Source organism: Cebus imitator, unplaced genomic scaffold (assembly GCF_001604975.1).
Source record: "Cebus imitator isolate Cc_AM_T3 unplaced genomic scaffold, Cebus_imitator-1.0 Scaffold26, whole genome shotgun sequence".
Classification (NCBI taxonomy): domain Eukaryota; kingdom Metazoa; phylum Chordata; class Mammalia; order Primates; family Cebidae; genus Cebus; species Cebus imitator.
In genome coordinates this window covers 4,269,916-4,289,041 of record NW_016107341.1, presented here as the reverse complement: position 1 = coordinate 4,289,041, position 19,126 = coordinate 4,269,916, and the positions used below count along the sequence as shown (strand labels likewise).

Genomic DNA, 19,126 nt, shown 5'->3' with positions numbered 1-19,126 from the left:
CAATAAGAATGCTTTAAAACAAAAACTACATAATAGATCTATATAGAAAGATATGTGAATTGGGTAGTTGTAAAAATACTTTTTCTATATTTCTCTATATTCCAAGTTCTTTTTATAAAAAGAATCAGATAAAAATACAGTGTGATCTATAGAACTTGAAATACACGGTTTTGAATTTGAAATATTTTAGTGAAGAGAAGTGAATTTTGCTATGTTCTTTTTAAGAACAATATGGTAGAGATTGTATTTCACTATCTTCTACATTTAAAAATAGAAGCCTGTGATCCTAACTTTTACCAAACATTTCTTCTGAAAAATTTATCTGCCTTGATTTATGATATTGAGTTGATGCAAAAGTGATTGGGGGTTTTGCTATTACTTTCAATGATAAAAAACACAATTACTTTTTGCACCAACTTAATATTATTTTGATTAATCTGTTCAAAGTATAAATTAATTGTATTTTTCAGTATCTAAAACACATTAAATTAAATGATGGTTATATCATTCCTATTCACACATCTACCAAACTCAACATCCCAATCAAAATTTTATACTTCTAATATAATTTGGTTTCATTTGAGAATTCATGTGTCTTTTTAATGATTCATTACACATTAACATGTACAGCACAGTAATAAAAATAAAAAAGAATATTTTCATAGTCTCCTTCAGTATACATGGAGATTCCTTAATCTTACCCCACGTTTTTCCCCCAGATCATCTTACACAATGGAGAATGAGTGAAATATTATGGTTTACATAATGTATGTAATACATGTGGATGAGAAGTGGAAAAATAATCAAGCATTTCATGGATAGATGTCAGGATTTGGGGATTATTATTAAGTAGTCAAACAGTGTCTTTGGCATTCCTGCGCCTCTCCTTGGGCAATAGTTCCCTGGTTCCATGATCCTATCCAAGTGAGAAACTTGCCTGCCCCATGCTCTTATTGTACCCTGACTGCCCCCCACTGTGTTTCCATCAGCATTCTCATTTCCCTCCCCCATCAGCATTTACTTGCCTGTCTTATTTCCAGAGGTCCTGCTCCCTGGTGGTAATTTGAACTAACTTTATGAAAATAATTTGCATTATAATTTGCATTATAAAAACTAGGCTTCATGGATATGATTGTTAAAAACATGTAATAAATAATATTTAACAAACCTTGGTATGTTAAAATTTAGGCCTTTCTCTTAGATCATGTATTAATAGTCCCATCCTCATTATTTAGGCCCATAGCCAGATCATATGACTAAGGCATAACAATGTTGAAGCCAAGTTGCCAGTTGGTCTTACTATTCATGTCAGATAAAGTGAACATATAAATTCCCATTGTGGACCAGACCAAAGTATGTGGATGGCTCGGTGCAGATCCATGCCTACTACTGAAAAAGAACAGAAGTACCCATTGATGGTAGGTCATAAATTCATCTTCAGGAGTGAAGGTCCATAAACAAGAGATAGTGTGATATGATCAGAGTTCCACATTTACTGTCTGATTCTGTATGTATAGCAGAGGTATTTCTAGCAAGAAATTTAAATGACTATAGAAATATCTGAAAATGCATAATCAATCATCCCAAGAAAATGTGGAATCTCTCAAAACCAAAATTTTGGAAAAGCACTTTGATTTTCACAGGCAACAAAATGAAATCCTCATCACCAGGGAAATAGGTATAGAATTCTGAAAGCTGAAATTGTCCAAATTGATTATCTTAAATTTTGTTGGATGTTTAGTTTGAATTTTCTTTTTAAACTGCTCAAGGTTTTTAAAAAATTTTTTGCACAAACACATGGAAATGAGGAAAGTAAAATTTGTTTTTATTAATGTTGTACATACATTGTTAAAGAAGACGTCACCTCCAAATGAAATTATGGTTTCTCTTACACTTTTTCCCTTTATTTTTCTTATGGGCCTGTCCTTTACAGAAACAGGGAAGGCTAAATTCCTTCTGACCAGAGTGATCATCGGCTTCTGGTCAAAAGAAAATAGGATGCTGATTATCTACTATCATTTGTAACCAACAATTCCCTCCACTCCCAGTACCCACCCGCTCCCGAACCCATCCACCCACTACCACTTGTCCAGGGCAGCAGCTCCCACAGAGTGATGGCTTAGTAAGAGTTCGCCAAGGTAACACATGGATATGAAACTCTTCTTTGACAGGTGCCGCAAATGAGCTTTATTGAAAGTGGAGTTTCCAGCTGTGGTCTGTGGAAGTAGCTTCAGGTTTTTTTCCTACAATTCGGCCACATCAAGGAACTCGGAATCATATTTCCTTGCATGACTTATCTAATGACTTATCTTCTCACCTAATCTCTCCAACCTGTCCCAATAGCTCTTGTTTTATTCACCAGGGTAGAGGGATGTTTCTACTCATCCTGTATTACCAATTTCTAAACTCATACTCAAACAGTATCAAACAAAAATAGCTCAGGATTTTCAAACTGTACTTAAATTTAATATATTGGATTTCAACTAAATAAATCTTCAAGGTTTTAGAAATGCTTCCATTTGTTTTTGTTTTGATACAATTTTCAAACAACCAAACAAACAAATAACATTCTGAAATGGCAAGATTTGCATTCAGCTAAACTAACCAGCATGGGAAAAACGACCACGACGACGACAACCGAAAACATCACCAGAGGTTTTTAACTGCGGAGAGCTATGTAGGCATCAGAATGGTTTGGCACAATCTGTCTAATCTTTCCCATAAGGTTTCTTAGCATGCAGCTAAACCCCAGAGGGAAAGAAAAAAATTCCTTTTGGCTCACTCCATAATTCTTGTTTGACCCATATTTTATGCTAGTTCAAGCAGAAATCTGCTGAGAAGCTTACAAAAAAAATCTTTGAAAAGCTCTTTAGGGACAACTTTGTCCCTCTTGATAGAAATGCCTACAGATGAAGGCACAGCCTTTTCGAAGGGAGCCACAAACACTGCCTAATGCCTCACTGGGCTGGCCCAGTGGGAAGATTTGCCTTTGTTGAGTTAAATAAACAACCTTTAGAAAGGAGGACCATGAAGGTAGAGAGTATAAATTGTATTCTGCCATCATTTCTAGCTACCTCTTCATTTGTAAGAACTTGAGAGATAAGTCATAAATAAGTAAATGACTGTTCTTTTTAAAACTATGAGAGTTAGATTTTAAAGGAGACAATGCAAATTCAAAAATTATAACTCTTGAAGTCACAAGACAATGTTACATTTGTCAGTTCTGAACATTTCTAGCTGTGTGTTCTTAGATCAGCCAGTCTACCCCTCTGATTCTCTGATTGCTCACCCATAAAAAAACAGGGATAAGAATATTGAAATGACTACCCTATCCACTTAATGTGATAATATGAGAAACGAATGACAGACACGCTGTACAACATAAAGAACTATTCAAATGCGGAGTATTATTTTCAGAATGCAGATGGGATTATAGGAACTCCATTGTGAGGTTTGAAATGGGACACCTATCCAAACACTTACAAGTATTATTAACACTTCTGCAGTTAGTAAACAGGAACATGCAGATTCTTTTTATATGTTTGTATCTCTGCCTAGTTTTTCTCACCACACTTTAAACAAATTACATTGCATTTTATATAAATTTAACACTATATTATGCTTCCTATGAAGTGTCTGGAAATATACATGGATCAATTATCTTGGTACATTTATAGTAGCAGAAAAATTATAGAAAACAAGGCTTTTTATTTATCCCCTATTAGAACAAAATTAAACATGAAAGCATGCTATGTTATCTAGTTTTCCTTTCAATAATGGTTTTAATGAAGAGTGACATCTAATTCAATCACAAGACTAAATGTTTGAGAATATCTATTAGAACACTATTTTAAAAAAGGGATTAAAAACAATTTAATATAAATTTTAAGGACTACGTCTGGGAAGAAAATCATATAAAATGTTACATAGAAACAGTTAAGTCACAATAATTTTAAAAAGGTGTAAAATAAGGGAAGTGTTTAATTACTGTGACATTTATAAGACAGTATTTCAAGTAAGAACATGAATTACATGAAGAAATCAGCTGAAGTTATTTGATAAAGAAAAGGTGAGAGGTGGAATTTTAAAAATAAAAGTTTTAGTAAGGCTAACAAGAAAAAAGAAATCATGCTTTGGTGATAATCTATAAACTGGGCTTCATAAACACATATTCAAAATTATCCTAATGTTTAAGCTGATTGTTTTCTTAGTTACCTAATTTAACAAATACCTCAGTGGTTTCTCTCTGTATTGCCACATACGTCTTACATTGCCACCACATATATAATTAATTGGGAGAAGGACATATGAAATATTAATTTTATGAGAATAAAAAGAATGCAATAGGAAAATATAAGGCTTGATTTTAATTTTGTGGCAAATGTAGAATCATAAAATCAAATATTTTAGGGCTGAGAGGTACTTAAGGAGGCAAATACTACTACCCCATTTTTTAAAAAACATTACTTTTGTGAGTGTTTTTGCATTACATTTGAAGATAATTTTATAATCACCTCTAGTTTCATTCCTTGTCACTGGCACTGGCACTCTCTCTTGGGGGAAAATTCTACCAATGTTGGGGTCAGGTTACAGATGGATGTAAATTTGCTTTCCTTTCTGAACCACAGCTATGAGATCAAGGTTAGTTACTTTTCCAAAGCAAGAGCTCCTGGAATTTACCTGCCTCTAAGCAGAAACCTGAGGAGACTGCAAAGTAGATCAGACGTGGGAGAGAGAAATAGAAGTGTTGCCTATGGTAGCCCAATCCAATTATTTATTTACATTTTAATGTAATCTCTGATGATTTTATTTTGTAATAATTTTCTATCTTATAGTGTTTCCAAGATGGAACCCTGTCTTGCTCTCAAATGTCCAACCATTACATCTGTCACTAGCAATGGAACAGTAACTAGAATCTACTGTAAGGAAATCAAATGAGAAAACAAAACTGACACATTCATTTTAAGCTGCATCATATAACAATGGCTCAGAACCCAGTAGTTTATGAATGAAATAAAGATACTTTATTTATTACACAGGCACTTGGAGATTCACATGCCCAACACATCTGATACACTTAACAACTATGGAAACACGAGTGGAAAATGTCTGTTTGTAGGATCAAGAGAGAACTTTCACCATGTAAAGGTAAATTAGTGCATTAACAGTTTTTCCTTTACTTTCCTCTAAGAATTTCAAAATCCACTAAATTTTTAAAAGTTACACTTGAAATAATATGCAACAAAAACTGATCCACATTCCAACTGGTAGGCTAACTTAGACTGTGAGCAATTTAAACTTTTATCACAATGAAACATATTTATACTCATGCTTGAACAGGTTAGGTTAGTAGCATGCATTCCATTCTGCAATATGAATATTGTTAATCTATTTCCCAACAAAAGTCAAAAGATGCCCAGTGCATAGAAAAATACAAATATCACTGTAGTCAATATATTACGGGACTGATCTTGGGACTTACATGGTGACGATGAAGTCCTGAAATGCCATGCCCACAAAAGCACATTAAAAAGTGGATAAACATATTTTATCCGACAACCTCTAAAAATTAAAGATGAGAGCTTTAAATTTGGGGAATGTTCTTGCTGTGTGCTTTGAACAGGGCCTTTCTGCTCACCTCCTTCTGTCTTGACTGGTCCATCAGACATCACCTTCCTGAGGGCTAGCTGGCTTTGGTCTTGGTTGCCATTGGCTGGTGGAGGCAGATTATCAGACTGAGTTCTTTGAATGGGGAGGACTCCTGCTATGCTGTGTCTGTGCTGCTTCCTGGCATGATTAGACTGACCGCTTTTATGTGCTGCTGTGGCAGTGTGGGTGAAATGGAAACCCAGAGTATGTATCCTCAGATGGAACCAGCTTAAATGTTATTCATGCAAACAGAAGTGCGCTTTTGCTCTATTTAAATAAGTTGTGTTTTCAAATGCCAAAATGACACCACATGCACAGCACTAGAGGGGGTTAAAACTGGCTGTTTCTTTGGAAATGATGGCTAGGGAAATGGAGAGAACAACGATCTGTCTCCATTGCCTGGCTAATGCCTTTTAGAAGTAACAGGGCACCTACATTTGTCAAATATTTGCACTTATTAAGCTTTTATATAACTATATCAATTGACTAAATTTTCACAAATGAAATAAAAATACAGCAGTTAAGATAGGTGAATTGTTACACTTTGATTGACTTATAGCTACCAGACATAGCATATCTTGATTTCCAGTGGTTAGAAAAAAAAAATCTGTAAAATCTGTCATCACATACAAAGTGTGCTCCAACAGAATGGACCGAATTGTGCTCCTCAGTGAGGCTGCATTGCCTTATCACATATGCTTATACATATATTAAGACTATGTAGTTTTTTGAGAATATAAGAAATATGATTTTCTTTACAGATTTTTCAGAAGACTACAAATTTTTGCACATGGAAAACGCCCACATTTCACAAGTATAATTTATTAGTGTTCTAAAGCATTGTCTTGAAATGGCTTTTCCTCCAAGGTTCTAGAAGTTGATTGTTGGTTGCATTACCTTCTGCCTAGACTTTTTGAGTGTTTTCAGATACAAGAATCGAATTGCGAATCTGCTCTAAATACTTACATGTGTGCACTTTTTTTTTTTTTTTTTTTGGTATAAGGCCTGGAAAATTGGCAGCCACTTGTGCTTATAATTTCTGTATTCTAAAGGATATTTAAGCACAAACAAAAAGGACACAACATTGCTTTGCCTCCAAACATCACAGACACTGTACCAAATACTATGAGCCAGGTTGGATGGATGGTAGAAACAAAGGAGAAACAGCCAGTTTTATTTCAGTCTATGTAAACGAAAAAAATCTAAATAAGAAAGAGCATATTTATGTTTTGATATTGTTCTTACACAGACAAAGGGACAGAGAACAGAGTGAGCAGAGGATGTCGAAAACTGAAAGCAAACAGGAAAGGACAGCAGGAAAGAAAGGCAACAGATGAACATTAAGCTGCCATGCTGAGGAATTTATTTGCGTCTTTTACTTGGTTGAATGCGGAGTTGTTGCACGGCGGCTTCGGCAGCAGCTATGGCAGCCCCTGCATCTTCCAGGTGGGTCTGAGTGACACTGGTTTTGCTTTGACTGCGAGAAGGTCCATGAGAACGGAGATGGCCTTCTGATGATGATTTTGAGCTACCAGGACTACTATGGGATTTCTCAATGGTGGGAACCTGCATGTCTGGTCACAAAAGGGTAAAACATGAGTTAAAGTTGTTTCAGCATTCCTCCTGTCAAGCTTGGTCTACACATAATCTGAAACTGTCTAAAATTTATGTTAATTTTGTGTCTTATATGGCTCATTTATGCAAGTGGTCACCATACAGAACTGTGATTAAACATCTGGGAAACAATTTGGGGGAGGAAAGGCAAAAGCATGATAGTAATGAGGAGAGATAACTTTGAAAAGAGACATACATTCTAACTAGCTTCTGGTAATACATATTAACTTCTAGTTACACCAAGGACCTCTCCTAATTCCAGTAGAGGTCAGATAGGAGACAGTAGGCTTATACTTCCACAGGAGGAGTTTTAAGCAAAAACAGAGTGAAGGATGTGAGTCACTAGGACATATTAAATGTGGAGATTATAGAATAATTCCTCAAACCATTGTAGAGATCACATATTTCCTAGGCAGTCATAGGGAGAGGGAGATCTTTATATTAATGATCTTGCAGAATGTTAAGCAACACAGAGTTGAGATGGCTAAATGGAATCCATAAATGATATATAAAACTCATTCATAAATAATCTATAGCACTCATAGGCAGTGGTTTATGATATCAACTCAGTGGCCTACTGGACATGGACTCACTTTCTCATCTCCTAGAACACTTGCATTTATGATTTGGAGAATCTCATGTACAAAGAACCACTTTTCAATTTGACGCACTTTCCTAGAAAACGTGACAAGGAAGTAATATTCAAGTCCAATATAAAAATTATATTTAATACTTATAAATAGTTAAGTATATCTAGGTAAGGTACCACGTTAATCCCACAGAGGCAGTAACTCAGTTTATGATGAGGATTAATGTTGTGTTGTAGGACAGTTGGTAATGAGCCTGTCAGAGGAAAAGCTCATTTGAATGAGAGTGCTGTACATATTTGCATATTGCCATACCCAATGTATGGCACTGTTAAAACAATAATAACAATTGTTAAAAAATTAGCTAGAGTCCAGCAGTTAGGAAAGACTTAAGAAAATTTCAGCACGCCAACTGTTTTGATGACAGGGGAAAATATTCTTTGTAGGATGAATAATAAGTAGCATAAAAATTATATTTATGGGGTAAAACAATATTTATGGGCAACCAGAGATTCAAACTATTAGAAGGATTATACGTTAATGACAATAATAATTATGTCTAGTTAATGAACTGGTAGGAATTTTTATATTATCTTTATGAAATGCCCAAATGCATTTTCTGAAATCATGTTATCATAGATTTTGAGGTGGAATAGACCAAATAGCTCATATAGTCCAAACTCCTCCATTTTATATGTTGAAAAATGAACAGTTAGAGAAGTGACGATTATAAAATCATACACCTAAGCATGCATGATGATCTGAGACTAAAGCCCATTTCTCCTAATTCCATATCCATCACTCTTTGCATGACATTATAGTTATATTAAGTATTTTCCAGTAGTGTCTAATTTGTTAATATATATTAAATATACAAACATTCACACTAAGAAGATACAGACTGAACAAAGAGACACAAAGCGTTTTCTACTTAAAACATATTTCCTACCCTTTGATGGGTCAGGGAAGATACCATGGCTTCTGCTTTTTATAACAGATGGCTTTGGAGACTGCTGGCTGCCCTGACTGGAATGAGACTTGCCATGATCAATGCTTTCAGTCTGTTCTTTGAGAGGATACCACCTTGGAGTGTTATCGAGGTGAGATGTGCTAGATAAATCAATCAATACCTGAAAAAAGTATAATAAATAAATGAAATTTAGGGGCTAAAGTATAATTTATTCATTACTTTTTCTATCTTCTAAGGTTTATTCAAGACTGTAAACCAAAAAATACAGTATAACTTTTGAGGATGATGATTCTGTCTTCCTCATTTTTCTTCACCAATGAAACTGGAAACAATGTCTTGTGCATACAAGATGCTTAATAAATGTTTGCCTGAACAGAACTGTATAACATTTTTGACTATTAAATTATTTGGATATGATGTGAAAAGGTAGGGTCACAAGTCAATCTGTTTATAACACAAAACTTCTTTTTGTTGTAAGAATTCATTCTAATCTTAAACTGGACCAGCAACCTTGAAAAATGTTTGATTTTAGTCACAAAAGGGACAAAATGAAAAAGAATGAGTAAGTTGCAATTAGGAATGTATTTCTTCTATTTTAAAACACACTTCAGTTAGCATTTGAAATAGGGATATGACTAACACATTTTTGTCACGGTTTAATTGGCAACATTTTTTTTCTTAGTACATTGGTGCATTTTACAGTTGCTGACATCTTAGATTTGATGAGCTAAAAAGAAATGAAGACCAGACTAATGGATATATATTTTTAGGCTCATGTAAACACAAGATCATAAATTAGAAGGACTTAAATAAGTCACTTTTTTGAAATGAGACATAAAGTCAGATACTAATCTAGAGTACTCCTGCCTAAGATCAGAATTAGTCCAAATGGCTAGACCTGGATGGAGCTGGAAGGCAAGGAGCAAGTGCTCTGGTTTTGGTGAAAAGAGAGGTGCAAAGTCTTAAGAACCAAACAAGGCCTCATTACCACCTTGATTACATGACTGTTTTATATCATCTCTATCAAAAGAATATCATATTTTGTAGATTTTGGATTTTTTAGAGATGATTTTTAATATTCATCCCTAACTTCTGCTCTAAGCAGAGCACTAAACAATGTATATGTGTATATATATTATATACACTATTTAAACTATATACAGTATAAATATACATCTGGATACATACAATTGTATAGGATACATAACATATAATGTATATGTACATTATATATAGTATACATTATGCATTGCACATATACCCATCTACAGTGTATATATGCAATGCATAATATATATTTATATATACAATGCATAATATATAATGTATATATACAGTGTGTACATATGTATTATATATAATGTTCCTATATATAAACAATATGTGTATATATATCTCTATTATGTTCCTATGTATAAACATGTGTGTATATACAATGCATAATATATAATGTATATATACAAAATGTGTACATATGTATTATATATAATGTTCCTATATATAAACAATATGTGTGTGTGTGTGTGTGTGTGTGTGTGTATATATATATATATATATATTATGTTCCTAGGTATAAACAATGTGTGCGTATATATGTATCTATAAAGAATGTATATATATAAAATAGATTAAAAATTCACAAGATCCGTTCACTCTAACAATTTCATTAGGCTATTTATTTTAAAATTTTTACAGGTACATAGTAAACGTATATATTTATGGGGCATATGAGATATTCTGATACAGGTGTACAATTAGGTTATTTTGACTCCTTGATGTTAATGTAAAAGTTATTTTTATTGTTTTCTCCTACTTGTAGTTTTGCTTCTTAAAATGTTTTCAGTGTTTTTTCTCAGGATACTTAATTATAAATAACAATGTGATATGTAACATCAAATCAATTAAGGCACCTGAAAACACAGTTTTAAAAGTCCAGGTCATTTTATAATATAATAAATTTGTTACTTCAAATCCCATTTGGACTCACAGTATGATTACATATTTTCCTAATGAAAAAATATTTCATCTTAGAAATTAATTATAAAGTACAAGTGATAGCGTGAAAATCATTTTTGAGTTGCTAGTAATCTACTCGAAGAATAAATCAGGAAATAAATTCTATCTGCCAAAAGATTTTATTCAAAATGGCTGTCTTATAAACTTCAGAAACAGGCTTTGCATCACGCTTTAGTTGGTGGTTTACCATAGAAGCAAATAAGGGAAAGGAAGTCAGAGGCTTACCTCCCCAAGAAAGTCGTTGGATGAAAATCTATCATAATCCCAAACTGTCACCTCCAGTGTTTTCTTCTTGAGCTACACAGTTCAAATAAAAACCTAATTAACCTCATCTTTCCATCATACATTTTCATTACACACATACAGTAAACATATTTATTTTTACTTCCTTAAACTCCTTCTATTTATGTGAAAATACTTAAAATTTTACCAAAAACTATGTAGCTTAAATATATTAAATAGTATATAAAATTTGAATGATTTTGCAGTCTCAACTAGTGTTTGATCACATGGAACATTATTATTTTGTGAACAAAATGTTAATTCTAACTTTTTTATTCTATCCCCACCTCATTTTAAAAATAGCAGAATTTTTAAATACTCTGAATATAAGAAATTCATAGATTGTAAAAATGTCTAGGATTATTTACATGAAGTATTTGGATTAGATGTTGTTTCAGCAATTTCCAAAAAACATAGTAGCACTGTCTTATTTCTGCAGGTGAGTTTATTTAAAATTCATGAGCCCAGATTATAATTTATATCCAGCTTCAACTTTGTCATCAAATTAATCTACTAGAAGACAAATAAAGAACCTCATTTTGAAAGACAGTTCACTTGTACATTGGTTTATATGGAACTGCCTTTGTAGTCTTCTCTCTGAATTCAACCGTATAAATTTCAGTTATTGTCTGTTACTCAAAGTTATAAAAATGCAGATTTTCAGAAGCACATTAATGCAATTTTGCCCATAGTCACTTATCTGTGGTGAAAATCTTTTATGCTAGTCATCATTTTGCCTACTTCGTAGAGGTTAGTACCACAATGCCAGATTCTCAGGAGGCCTCAATTTAGCAAACAGATGAGTTCCTGAAATATTTTCTGGTGGAGTAACACAGTTCTATGCATTGAAACTTATCTTTTCTGTGTATTGTTTTTGAAAGTCAAAAGATAGCCAGTTGGAAAATATATTTCCCTCTTAAATTTTATAAATGTGGCTTAGAATATTAAAAAATTTAAATTCTGAAATAATTAATGGAAAATATTCCACTAGTTTTCTTATTTTGTTTGTTTATGGTCTGGTTGTTTTGTCAAAATGTGCTGCACATTTACTTTCACTCTATGTTCAAATGTCACTCATTTTTTTTCCATTGGCTACATTTCTTATGTGTATTTTATTTAACTCTTTTTGTTTGATTGGCAAAATGTATATAGATCCCAATCTTTGAATAATTGTGTTATCACTGTACTTATATTAGCCTAATTTTGTCACCTAGAAATAATCTTTACATACCTGTTCCATGGAAATACTTTTATAAATTACTGTTTGATTCCACTCAGGATTAAGACTTTTCTGAACATATTTAGTCCTTCTCTTGTACTCAGCACTGAATTTGGAGAAAAGAGAGAGTTATCTTGATTATTCACCTTAATTGATGACTTCACGGTTAAACTAAAGGACATGCAGACTATTCAACATATTTTATTTTGAATCACTATATAATTATCTCATCATCCTCATGTCTTAAACCTTAGTTTAAGTCTAATTTAAAAACACACTGGATGCTTGTAGTTTCCTTTGCCCTAATGATTACTTTTTAAAAGAAATGCTTGTAGGTGTTATAAGTATACTATAATTTCAGAAATCTTACTCTTTCCTGAATGTAGGAGATAATTATGTGAACTAAATGGTAACATCAACGTTATTGGCCATAAACAATAATTCGGTGTTTAACTTTCCTACAGTTTTGTACCTACAGAAAAGCAAAAGGAAAACATTGTCATGATTGTAGTGACTGAGAAAAGGATGAGGAATGGCTGTTGCTGTGTCTGACATTCCATAAACACTTGTTATCTAATATTTAAAGTCTATTCCAACGCTCTTGGTACAGTATATTTAATGTAGTTATAAAACAATTTTAATTAAATATAAATTCTTAGTTTATGTCTATATGTTATTTCACAATTGATGAACCAAATAAAAATCTTTCCTCATTTATTACAACTTGGGACATTTGCATTAATCCTTGACTTTCCATTTCCTCTGAGCACCAGTTAGAAGCTTATATACTACACATTTAAAAACAACTTATTTTCAAAGCCTATCCTAATTAAGTCTGGCAGAACATCTATAGCTGGCACCAAACCAGCTGATGGGGTTGAAATTAGATTACTGTTATCTGCTATTACCAAATGGTGCCCACACAGACAAGGTCTTTCTCTAACTCTCATTGCTTTTTTTCTGAATTTTCTGCCTAAGCTTATGTCTCATGTTCTAAATAATACTTCATCTCTGGTGGGCACTAGAGTCCTGCACACCAACCTCTTTGTCTGGGGGTCTTGACACGTGTCTGGGGGTCTTGACATGTGTCTGGACTTCTCAAGCTGCCTATCCTTAAAAAGGGCTGGATCCTGACCCTTGTAATCTGTAGTTCTATTCCAAATTATAGCTAGACTAACTCTTGCTACATTCCTGGTCTGAAGTATTGCCATACCCTGGATGCCTAGAATTTTTCCCCTGCCACTAATTTACCTATACATTCTAGAGGAAACTGTTGAGAAATTAAACTCCAGCTCACCACTCACTTTTAAAGATGGGCCTATAGGAAAGTACTTTCCTTGTCTCACTGATTTTATTTTCTTATCAGTCAGATACAAAGGAAGTAATTCTCAGCATTGCATAATGGGATCACCTGAGTTCTGGTGGTGGGAGGTGGGTCAGTCAACCCTCCACCCACATCCCTCTTACCCCTGCTTACATCCCAAATAAAAGTATGATTTAATTAGTCTGAGATGAGGCTTGAACATTAGGATTTTTGAAAGCTCCCAGGTAAATCTAATGTGTAGCCAAGATTAAGAAGCACTGAGTTGGTGTTTCATAACACTTCACAAGTCAGCCACTGTGAACTGAATCCAATTGAAGAAATATAGCAGCATTCCTCCCACTTCAACCTATTTGAATGTACACAATTAAGAGCAGAATTTGACAGTTGTCATTCAAGATAAATTAGAAACATTTTTAGGGAAATGTATAGACAATGATTTAAAGAGAGAAGAACTCTTATAGACTGTGGATAGCAAGTTTATATAAGTTTCTACATACACTTTTTAGATAAACTTGTCAATAACTATTGAAATTTATGTTTATATAGCCAAACATCCACACACCATTTTTACTAATTTCACTTCTACCATAGAGAAATTCTCCTACTGTGCACAAGAAATTTGTTCAAGAACATTAATTACAACATTATTTCAATAGTAAGCCAATAGAAGATGAATAAATACATTGTGATATATTCATTTCAATAAAACAGTGACACTGAAAATGAAGTAAACGAATTTTTAAAATCTCCATATATCAAGACAGCTATATCTTGAAAAAAGTTTTGATCAAAAACTTAATATAGTAAGGTATAGGCCGGGCACGGTGGCTCACGCCTGTAATCCCAGCACTTTGGGAGGCTGAGGCGGGTGGATCACGAGGTCAAGAGATCCAGACCATCCTGGTCAACATGGTGAAAGCTGTCTCTACTAAAAATACAAAAAATTAGCTGGGCATGGTGGTGTGTGCCTGTAATCCCAGCTACTCAGGAGGCTGAGGCAGGAGAATTGCCTGAACCCAGGAGGCGGAGGTTGTGGTGGGCCGAGATCATGCCATTGCACTCCAGTCTGGGTAGCAAGAGTGAAACTCCGTCTCAAAAAAAAAAAAAAAAAAAAAAAAAAAAAAAAAAAAAAAATATATATATATATATATATATATATATATATATATTAAGGTATAATGGTATAAAGATATAATCATGTCAAATAATATTATACATTATATATACACATATATATGACATACATATATATTAATATAAAATAAAACTTGTTAACTATGAACACTAAATTCTATTTAGTGAGTTTTTTTTGATGGACAGGGAAGTTATTTCAGAGGGTTTCAGTATATGATCTTCTATTTTTAAACATCTAAAACAAATATAGCAAAATGTTAACATTTGACAAAATCAGATAGCAAGTATGCTTGCTATATAGGGTATTTTCTATAATTTTTAGCAAACTTAAAATATTTTATAATAAAAAATTCAAAAATTTTTAGTAAGACGTTGCTTTAAATTTAGTTTTGGATTCTTTTTTTTTTTTTTTGATGTTGACATGAAATTGACTTAATTTGATGGTGACAGAAAGAACGTGTCTACAAAAAAGTATCTACACAGAATTAATACATAGAGTTAATAACTTTAAGTTGATAGTGACATAAAATTAGTGACTACTTTTAAATTAATAATAAACTTGGATTGGTCCTTTAGAATCATGGCTATTCTCATAGGTGAATATATGCAGGAAACAAACACACGGTAATATAAGTTTTAATCTCTGTTTGTTTTGAACTTATTTATGAATGTAGTGAGGTTATGGGAACTATATTAAGATTTATAATATATTTAACAGTAGTAAAATTATTTTTTTTTAAGTTCTAAAAAATATATAATTTGTTTAACAAGATGGGAATACCAAAATTTAAGTTTCACTTAAATTCTAGGTCTGAAAATATATAATAATCTGCAGTAGTATTGAAATATCTTCAAAGGGATTTAACAGTCACTATCTTTTCTTACTCCATACATAGGAATAACCGATATTCAAATTTCTCATATCAACATCTAGTCTTTTTTTTTCACTTATACACCTAGTAAAAATTATTCAGTGCCAACTCTGCATCAGGAATTGTACATCTCTATCAACTAAAAATCCCTAATTGTATTGATATATGATTATATATTTGATTCATACATGAAAAACATTGTTAAAAGTAAGTACATTAAAAGCATAAAGTTTATTAAATGCCTAATTTTTTCTCTGGTAAAGTTCCAAGTGCTTTTCATGTGTTAACTCATGTAATCCTCATATTAACCCCATTATACAGGTATTACTTATTATTCCATTATATAGGTGAGAAAACTTGAAGCTCAGATCAATTAAGGCATGTTGTCAAAATTGCATAGTTATTAACTGGCAGGACTAGAATTCAAATACAGGGAATTTGATTCCTTGCTCTTAAATGTTATTTGAACTCAATTGATCAGGCCCATCATAAAATGTGACATCCATCTATTTTCTTAACTGCATGCTTCACTACCTGAAGTATCTAGTCTGTCTTCTTTATAAGCTAAAATTCTCCACTTCAATTTAAATATATATCTATTGTATACATATAATATAAATTATGTATAACATGTGTACATCACGAACAAGTTAGGCCATCTTTAGAGTTGCCTAGGGAAATTCTGAATAGTACATCCTTAGTGAATATTGTGGAACAATTAGGCCTACTCATTATAAACACTGATTTTTGACCAGATACATTTAGAAATAAACTAAACTGATTGGACAAAAGTTGAAATGTTCATTTTAATAAAGTATCTTAATCATATTAGTGAGTTTGATTCTCTAATTCTCTCCAGACCTAAAACATCCAATGCCTTTAGAATTAATGAAACTAAAAACAGCTTGCTCCTAAACACCAATAAAAGCCTTTACAGTATTTTTTGCCCTTCCATTTCCTGATAAGCAGAGCTGGTCACACAGAGCCATTCTTCAATAACACTTGTTTTATAACTACCATGTTCTGATCATCTCATACATGATTTCAGTGAGCTGCGTTGCCACTTAACACAATTTAAAACTCTATACAAAATAGTCATATCAAAATCTGTGGATTTATAAGTTGAAGGTAGGCAGGTAAAGGGGGATTCTTGAATGTGAGCATAAATTCGGGCTGAGAAATAAGTGTAGTTCATCCTCCTTTTCCTTTCTTGTCTGGTGAACACACTATATTCCCTGTGGGACAATTACATTAATGATTTAACATTACAACAATTAGGCTATATCTAATAATCAAAGAAGTTTCTTCATAAGGGAAAATGAAAAGGTCAATACATAAAGATGGAACATGGCGCTTATCAGAAAATATCTAAAAGTTCACCCTGTTGAAGTTTTGACTGGTTTATTTTTATTAATTTGTTTTTATTGGCCATTTTGTCATGCATAGGTATATATGCTTTTAAGGTTGTCTGAAAAATATTCGAAATCCAATTATTCTACTCAAAACCAGCAGGAAAACAGTTTTCCATATATTTTTTTTAATTTCAAAAGAAAAACTGAGAAAAGATAATGAAATTTGAAGACTTTTTTGGTGTTATCTACTTTTATAAAATTATCTAAAACATTGAAGGTATTCATTTTTAGTGTTTTATCTGGTTTTCCTTTATTAAACTTACTACACACACACACACACACACACACACACACACACACACACACCCCACGTTTTTCAAAATTACTCTTCTGAGGTTGTTTCTCTTAATTTAGAAAGAAGCACAACCTGTATCCCATTTCGTAAGCTCTGTTTAATGGTGTAATGGTGTGCTTATTGTCTATCATTTTATTTTCCTCTTTGCTCTCTGATGGCAGAGACTTATGGCTACATTGTCTGCTATAACCCCTGCACCCAGCACGGTGTCTGGTAGATAGACTATGCTAAATAAATGTTTGTTCAGTGGTCCTAAAAACATACTTGTATTTTGTTTTCCATTAAAGTCTATTGAAGTGAAATAAATTTTGGAAATCACATTGTAAATACACACACCTGTACCTGCTTTCCATAGGTCCCAGAGGAAATAGTTTGATAGACTACCAATGCTATTTAGAGAAAGGCCCAGCCAGGAATTGGGCTTCCAGGTATAATGACAGCTAAAAATAATTATGTTCATAACAAAATCTCATTAATGAGAACATATTTTCACTTTGCTGAACAGTGTGATGAGAGAAAACCAGGGCAAGGCCCTTCATATATGCTCATTCCAATTTCTTAATCATCAAAGGGCAAGTATAGAGTTCATGCACTACTCAGACCTTTTCCTTGTCATCCTCTCACCTTAACTTGCCTGACATTTGGCCCTTCAGAGCTTGAATATATTGATTGAGGGTGGGAAGAAGAAATTAAAGGAGACAAGGAAACCAGATCAGTGTAATTTTTAGTTAGTTAACAGGACTTTAAAAAAATTTAACAATAAAAGATGCATCACATTATTAAAGAAAAGTTGTATAATTTTCTATATAGTATTGTTAACTAATTTAGCATAATTCAGTAGCTCAAGCATTCTGAATTATTTGTTGCAGAGATAACTAACCATTGGTTACATAAAATGTAGCAATAATAACACATTGCTAGCAATAATAACAATTACCATTATGAAAGCATATTATGTGCCAGACGTTATGCTTATCATTTTTGATGTATTTATTTCATATATTTCACAGAAATAAGCCTGGGAAGGGAGCTGTTATTATTCCTATTTTGCAGAAGGGGAAATAGCTTTGGAGAAATCTTACAGCTTCTAAGTGACAGGGCTAAAATTCAAACCCAAGTTCTTAAGGACCTTACTCATTGGCTTCCATAGTCTAACTTACAATGTCAGTACCTAGTCAATGTAATTCCCTCTTACGTTGACATTCCTCAAAGATATGGTGAAAGTGATTTCTAGATGAAAATATAAGAAAGTAGCTTCTAGATCTTTTAAATAGTTATCTAAGACATGCTATTATTGACATTGATAAAATATTCTCTTTTCTAAATTAAATACAATCTCTCATTCTGAAAATTTCCCCCCATTTCCTATAGATAAAGGGAGATTCTGAATAATGTGGTTAATAATACAGGTATCTGTTATTAAAATAACACTAAGTCTTTGAAACAAATCTAATTTTGCATATCAGCCTGAGAGACCTGGATTGTGTTCTGTGATGAGAGAACTAGCCATAACAAGGAATCCATCTCAGTGTCAATTACGTTGTTTGCCATAATTATGTGGCTGTAAGGAAACAAAAAGTTTCTGGGCAATAGCAAGGCTGTGGTAACTAATAATATTGTTTGCAATATTTACATATTTATGTTTTTAAAAATCAGAAACAGCCTCTTTTGGGCAACAGCTCATTAGTAGTAAAGATGTCAAATTTTAATCTCACAGGCAAAAACAAATGTTGTACCATTAATAATCTGGGT

The 19,126-nt window shown here is 32.9% G+C and overlaps 1 protein-coding gene across 5 annotated transcripts in view; it reads right to left on the bottom strand.

Annotated features, from left to right (window-relative positions):
* The window catches only part of PCLO (piccolo presynaptic cytomatrix protein), a 409,272-nt gene that overhangs the window by 58,303 nt on the left and 331,843 nt on the right, over positions 1–19,126 (bottom strand). For 3 of the 5 annotated variants that reach the window (XM_037736537.1, XM_037736538.1, XM_037736541.1), the window contains 5 exons: positions 12,350–12,443; positions 11,062–11,133; positions 8,800–8,980; positions 7,029–7,223; positions 5,639–5,821 (listed from right to left, as the gene is read on the bottom strand). In XM_037736537.1, the coding sequence (XP_037592465.1) occupies positions 5,639–5,821; positions 7,029–7,223; positions 8,800–8,980; positions 11,062–11,133; positions 12,350–12,443 (725 nt within the window). The remainder of the gene's footprint in view (positions 1–5,638; positions 5,822–7,028; positions 7,224–8,799; positions 8,981–11,061; positions 11,134–12,349; positions 12,444–19,126) is intronic. The other 2 variants (XM_037736540.1, XM_017523093.2) reach the window with 2 other exon arrangements.